This window comes from Triticum dicoccoides, chromosome 3B (genome assembly GCF_002162155.2).
Source record: "Triticum dicoccoides isolate Atlit2015 ecotype Zavitan chromosome 3B, WEW_v2.0, whole genome shotgun sequence".
NCBI classification, from domain to species: domain Eukaryota; kingdom Viridiplantae; phylum Streptophyta; class Magnoliopsida; order Poales; family Poaceae; genus Triticum; species Triticum dicoccoides.
In genome coordinates this window covers 577,803,914-577,810,705 of record NC_041385.1, presented here as the reverse complement: position 1 = coordinate 577,810,705, position 6,792 = coordinate 577,803,914, and the positions used below count along the sequence as shown (strand labels likewise).

At 41.8% G+C, this 6,792-nt stretch overlaps 2 protein-coding genes across 4 annotated transcripts in view; one reads left to right on the top strand and one right to left on the bottom strand.

Moving 5' to 3' along the window:
- LOC119277192 (inositol hexakisphosphate and diphosphoinositol-pentakisphosphate kinase VIP1-like) overlaps positions 1-3,547 on the top strand; it is a 32,490-nt gene extending 28,943 nt beyond the window's left edge. For all 3 annotated transcript variants that reach the window (XM_037558434.1, XM_037558433.1, XM_037558435.1), the window contains 7 exons: positions 324-395; positions 655-893; positions 971-1,028; positions 1,242-1,409; positions 2,224-2,298; positions 2,384-2,602; positions 3,084-3,547. In XM_037558434.1, coding sequence (XP_037414331.1) covers positions 324-395; positions 655-893; positions 971-1,028; positions 1,242-1,409; positions 2,224-2,298; positions 2,384-2,602; positions 3,084-3,092 — 840 coding nt within the window. In that variant the 3' untranslated portion in view covers positions 3,093-3,547. The remainder of the gene's footprint in view (positions 1-323; positions 396-654; positions 894-970; positions 1,029-1,241; positions 1,410-2,223; positions 2,299-2,383; positions 2,603-3,083) is intronic.
- LOC119277194 (uncharacterized protein At1g27050-like) lies at positions 3,384-4,910 on the bottom strand. The gene is made up of 2 exons (XM_037558436.1): positions 4,508-4,910; positions 3,384-3,844 (listed from the first exon to the last, which is right to left on the bottom strand). The coding sequence occupies exons 1-2, from the start codon at positions 4,862-4,864 to the stop codon at positions 3,668-3,670; spliced, it is 534 nt and encodes a 177-aa protein (XP_037414333.1). The 5' UTR covers positions 4,865-4,910; the 3' UTR covers positions 3,384-3,667.
- Positions 4,911-6,792: the final 1,882 nt, after the last annotated feature.

Here is a 6,792-nt window from a genome sequence, read left to right as displayed (position 1 = left end):
GATCATTTTATTCAGTGCTTCAGTGCTGGAGCTATCCAGGCTCAGTGGAATCATGGGGTCCGGGCTCAAGAAGTCCTCGGTCCTTGATTTTTTGGCATACAGTGTGACAAAAAGAGTGCCATTTTTGTGAAACAAAATATTAGAAGTGTAGTATTTCGATAGTTTGATGAAAGTAAGCCTAGTCTTACGAAACGTACTCGTTCAATTTGATGTTTCCTCATTCCAGTGCTATCTCTCGATCCATTTTCGGCCCAATATTTTTGTTTTCTGAAATTTTTTGTCCTACATTTCTAATTACTTTGTTGTGTTACTATTTCACTCAGTTGCTAGCTGATGGTGTCATTCCAAATGAGTACGGGATAAATCCGAAACAAAGACTCAAAATAGGTTCAAAGGTATTGTCTTTTGAATTGATTCAGTAAGTTGGGTTTGTTCAATGTGACGTATCTTGTATAGTTGTATATTCAATTGCTCATACGCAGTATTTATTGTAAATAAGAAGATAGTTATTTAGACAGGAAGGATGCTGAACATAAATAAACTGATAACTTGTGGATAATCTGCAGGCATTCTACTACTCAAGGCTAGGGTGTTTTTCCCCTTTGTTTCGTGGTAAAAATCATCACAATCTATTTCTTCTGTCCATTTCTGCAGATAGCACGCCGTTTATTGGGCAAGATTCTGATTGACCTGCACAACACCAGACGAGAGATTACCGAGGTAGCTGCTGAATCTAGTACACGACTTGATCCAATAGTAGTATCTTCTACAAAACGAAAGGAGAGGTGTTACCATGATGGTGTTAGGAATGAGAGTTCTGAAGGATCTAGCACAGACGAGAAGTCAGTTGATCTAGATTCCCATGAAGAAACAAAATACTGCTTAGATCCGAAGTAAGTAACTTACCAAGAATTCCAGTCATTTTGACTTCTGAATGATACAAACAGATAAGCAAATAATTTTCCTGCAGATATGCAAATGTGATGGATCCCGAGAGACGTGTTCGAACAAGGCTCTATTTTACATCGGTATGTAGATGATCTTCAACCTTTATTTCTTTTTTGCAAGATGTTTTTTGTTCATTTGTGCTTTCTCGTGTTATGACGTCATAAAGCATGAAATATCAATCATGCTCATTTTTTACATTCTCAATAAATTAAGTGTATCCTGGAGTAGTTTTCTTGTTCACTTGTTTTCTCCTCAGCACCATGACTCAAGATTTTGTTCTTCTCTTCTTGCAGGAATCGCATATACATTCTCTAATGAACGTACTTCGATACTGCTATTTGGACGAGTCTCTGAATGGAGAAGAGAGTCTTATCTGCAAAAATGCTTCAGATCATCTATTTAAAACAAAGGAACTTGACTACATGAGTTACATTGTGTTGCGTATGTTTGAGAATACGGAGGTATTAAAATTCCCTTAATCATGTGTAATGGATAGTTGTACCTTTGTACTGTTAGTTGCTAACTTCACGCACGAAAAGAAAATCAGTAAAACTTTTACTGTGTCAATCTTTGTTTTTTAGAAAAAAGATCTACTATTAAATGAATCAGTATACTTGCTATCAAATTGACCAAAAAGTTGTGAAACCTGCCAGTAAATAGCTAATGTAGTTCCCATCTTTTGGATAAACAAGTTTGAAACCCATCTTGCCAGCATTATGCCAGGAAAAAACATACAGCTTCACCAATTGAGCATGTGTGGGTGTGTGACTCTGTGCTTCGGGTGTCTCTAGTCTCTACCCCTTCCTTTTCTTCTCTGATACAAAGATGCACAAATCTCCTGTGTGTTCGAGAAAAAACAATGCAGATAAATCTTCTACATCTGTTCCAGATTTGGTTTCAGTATCTTGATATTGTGGAATATTAAGTATCTGTTTCAGTGAATTTAACTCTGAAATTTCCTTACACTGATAAGGAGAAACGTTCACAGTCTAGCTGTGGCACTGCTTCTTTAAGCAATCTAGCTGCACCAATATTAATTACAATGATGGAGAACAGCATGCTACCAACTACATCAGGTTCATACAAGTGCTTGTAATTTTAGGATTCATTCCATGGTAATTATTTAAATAAATAATATCTCCGATTCTGTCATATAGCTTTGAGGCTTATACTACCTTAAAGTCACTAACTGATTTCCTGGAACAATTAGGGCACACAAAAGCATATCTAACATGAAGCAATGTTGTTTCTTTTTAATTGGCACAACTATTGCAGGTGCCTTTGGAAGATCCAAAGAGGTTCCGTATAGAGATGACATATAGTCGTGGCGCAGATATAAGCTGCTTAGAGGTGATTTTGGTTGATTAACATGAATTTGTTCTTAGTGAATGTATTACTCTTTAATTCACATATTTCTTAAAATTTCTCTATGCAGAGTGCAACTAACACAGATTGTTTTCTACCTGATGACCACACAATGCAAATTATGGAACCGGAGCGATTGCAAGAAGTTGGTTCATATCTGACCTTAGACAAATTTGATAAAATGACCCGCCCGTTTGCAATGCCAGCTGAAGATTTCCCCCCAGCTACTCCTTCTCAGTGTTTGGCAGTCCGCTTCTGTGAAGATATTGAATTGCAAGGAGCAAGACTGGTTAATCTCTATCCCTGTTCCTATTATCAATATTGTTACTAGTGGATAAAATCTTCCCTTCCTGTTTCTTTATCTTTTATTCCTGTTGCTTTCATTTGATGAAGTGTACACATTTTGTCTTAATAACCTTAGTGCACTATGGCATGCTGTTCTTGAGCTTCATAATCCAAAAAGAGTTTGAAGACGTGACCAAGATAATGTTAGAACGATGCCTGATTTTTTTGACCAGTCTATCTGTGTAGAACAGTGATTACTTCTGACAGTAGTCAACCAGTCATATCAATACTATCCTATGAATAATTGGGCAGACAGATATTAGTACAAGGCTCTTTTCCTCTTTCAACAAATGATGCATTTTGGCTATACCTTGTATTTAACCTGTTGTGACATTGGCCTAGAATTTACGTCTTCGTTTATCTTACCAACACACAGATTACTACTTGGGATTCTTCTTAACTTTCTTTATTTTAAAATTTTGTAGCAACATTAGTGAGACATGCTGAGTGGTACCCCAAAAGGAAGTCAAGAAGCTTCAAGAATAGCACATAATTGCTCAGTTCAGCTGCAATGTGTTCTGAGTCAGTAAAGTCACCATTAATGGAAAAGCTCAAGTAAGTGGTGTACCAACAGATTGAAGTTGATAAAGCACCCAACTATTACCAAGATGAGGCAAGCCATTCAGTGAAATGCTGTCAAGGTCCAATGACATCATGCTGCACAAAGAATCTCGCCCACACTGGAAAGAAACCTGCTCATTTCCCAGATAATAATGTGTAAATAATAGCTTGTGTGTATAGGCCAACTATTTGATACCATTTCTTCCATGATACATGGAGTACAAATGATGTGCCCTTTAATTTTTTTTCATCTTTTGAACGATGTTAGAAGCAAATTTCTGCTACACAGTACGACATAGGTTCAATGATGAAGACAAGCAATTCGTCACGGCCTACAGCGCAACATCATGAGATAGGAGATACCCCTTGGTTACAGTTAGGCAGCTAAAGACCCTAATTTTGCACAACAGCACACTGATTTCTCCCTTGTCTAGAGGAAGAGTGCGTATCAGAACAGGTCATCATAAGCGACTATTTCTCGCGCTTTGTGGATCGCTTCTGGAGCTATTCTGGAGCTTGGGATAGCCAAAGTATCACTTGCAATATTGTTACTCGCATCCGCCGGCTCTGATTGAATTACGCTCGTCGAATTATTTGGCGCCTCATTTGCCTGTACAACTAAAACCTGTATCGAACGAAAGAAACACCAATCTGAGTACCAAAAGTTGGCAAATAAAGTGCAAGCAAGACACAGTATACATCTGAAACCCACAACAGTATGCTTCATACGAATTGAGCAACAAAGTTAGCAACAATCTCACCGAGATCAACAGAGCCTATTGGGTGATGTCAAACAGTATATCACAGATATAAATGCTTAATTCTGGTCTCCATTAATTTTTACAGGTCCTGGCATTTTAATCAGTTATTGTTACTGCTATGAAGCACAACATATCAAATAGTCAATCCAACTTTGCAGAGCTAGATGAGCATGCAAATTGATTGGATTAAGAAAAAATAAATAACCAAATGAATGACAAAACTGAAAAACCAGATTGGGTTTCACATACCAACATAATATGGGCCTAAAAATAGGGAATGGCCTAGGTTTGTAAGAAGCATCAGTGAAATTCGCGCATTCACCATCAAATGGCTGGCTTGCACTTTAACAAATGCAACTGTTCTGGCACTACAAGTAAACCTAGTAAAGAAGGCTCGAACCTTTACCGGATCTTGCTAGATGTAAAGCAAGTTAGCATTGAACGAATCTAGCAGAATTTTGGCTCCCCTGATGCTGAATCCAGCAACTCCGACATCACGCTTCAGTAAACGTACTGTAGATCTTTACCTTCTTGGATCCGATGGTGATGCCGCACTCGGGGTCGAGGGAAGCGGCAATGGCGGCCGTGGCAGCGGAAGCGGAGCGGAAGGTGACGTGCCCGGTTGCCGCGGCGGCGTCTATGCGAGTGCGCGCGATGGGGCCGTACGCCTCCAGGCGCGACTTTAGCTCTATCACTCCGCACCCGGGCGGCAGCCCGGCGAACATCACTACGGACGGCTGCGGAGCCGCAGCCGGCGCCGGCACTGGAGCTGTAGCGGCCTCCAGCTCGCCGGGCATCGACTCCAGCGGGCCGCGGCGGCGCTTCGCCGGGGGGTCCGGGCTCGTGCGCCCGCGCTTGCCTCTACGGCGCGAGCGTCGATTCATGACTATAGTCCGTACAGATTGAGGGTAGCCGCCGCTTCAGAGCTCAGACTTCAGTTGGTTTTGTGGCTGGTCGAGCATCTCTAGCAGACCCGTATAAGAGCTAGAACACTCAAACCCTTAAAGCAGTTTTAAAGGTTGAGAAGTGCCAATTTTTAATATTTTTAAGGGTTGAAAAACATGAGGCAAAGACTAGAACCCTCAAACTCAACCCTTAAACTGCTTTAAGGGTTGGATTTGAGGGTTCTAGTCTTTGCCTTAACCCCAACCTTTAAAACCGTCATTTCACATATCACACATTTTATCATATGACATATCACAAATTCCATCACATTTGACATAAAACAATAATCATTCTAGTTATTATTACACCACCGAGTAAAACAATAATCATTCAAATTATTACAACAATGTTTGAGCAAATTACAATAATTGTTCGAATCAAATAGGACATAGAAAAGTAAAACAAAGATACATCATGGGCCAATGCGCCGCCCATCCAACTGCGAGTGGTGCTCTACTAGATCATCCCGGAGCTGACCATGAGTGGTTGCATCCTCAATCTCACGATGTGCTTGAAGAAAAGCGTGTATGCGAGAAGGGTTTCTTTCCGGTTGCACACGGGTACCAACATTGTCATAGAAACAAGGGAGGTTTAACCCTCTCTCATCCTCTAGGATCATGTTGTGTAGAATTACACAACATTTCATGATGTTCACCAAGGTTTTTTTTGTCCCAAAACCGAGCTGGACCCCGAACTATGGCAAACCTTGCTTGCAAAACACCGAAAGCTCTCTCAATATCCTTGTGGACTGCCTCTTGTGCCTTGGTAAAATGAGCCTCTTTTCTTGTTAAGGGCACCCCATTTTTCTCCTTGATGGACTTCACAAGAGTTGTCCATTCGGGATAGATGCCATCGGTGAGATAGTATCCCATTGAGTACTCATTGTCCATGATTTTGTAGTTGCAAGCTGGAGCATCCCCAGAAATTAATCTTTTAAACAAAGGAGATCTATTGAGGACATTGATATCATTGAGTGTTCTCGGCAACCCAAAGAATGCATGCCAAATCCATGTGTCCTCCGATGCTACAGCCTCAAGCACAATGGTAGCATCACGGCTTTTACCGCAATACATTCCGTGCCATGCCTTTGGGCAAATTTTTCACCTCCAATGCATGCAATCAAGACTACCAAGCATCCCCGGCCATCCCCTTTTTTCATTCATTTCCATTAATCTCTTTGTATCTTCCTCGTTTGGTGCCTGAAGATACTGCTCACCATACAACCGGATGACCAACTTGGCAAACCTACGGACGGACTCCGTGGTTGTATCTTGCCCAATGCGAAGATACTCGTCGGCATAATCCGCGGGTATGCCATAAGCGAGTACCCGCATTACCGCCGATATCTTTTGATATGCACTAAACCCCATGATACCGGCGGCGGATCTACGACGTTTAAAGTAATCGGAGGCGGCCTCACAATCGGTGACAATCTTCACAAACAAACTACGACGCATTCGGTACCTTCTGCGGAAGAGATGAGGAGGGTATGTAGGTACCTCCGCGAAGTAGTCTTGCATCAAATGCTCGTGTCCGAGAGCGCGGTTCCGGTAGATGGTGAGTCGCCCCATCTTCGACCCTCTCCTCTGATCCATAAGCTTCGCTCGGTCTTCAAACGCTTGCACGTCGATGAGGAGGCTCATCATCTCGACGTCGTCGTCTTGCAACAAATCGTCAATGTCCGAATCGTCGGATGATGACCAATCCAACGAATCGGACAACGAGTCCATGTCGTCGTTGCTCACCTCCATCTACATACCGAGTGGCAACAATTGTGAGTGCCAATGAAGCAAAAATTAAAAAAAATCTCACCTTCAGGAGCCGGGGGCCGGCGTCGAGCGGGGCGGGGACAACGTCGGGGGCCGGT

Excerpts from the sequence above, each read along its gene's own strand:
- LOC119277194 (XM_037558436.1), bottom strand. The coding sequence starts at position 4,864 with ATGAATCGACGCTCGCGCCGTAGAGGCAAGCGCGGGCGCACGAGCCCG. Across the intron at positions 3,845-4,507 it reads TCACCATCGGATCCAAGAAG|GTTTTAGTTGTACAGGCAAA; the intron begins GTAAAGATCTAC and ends CGTTCGATACAG.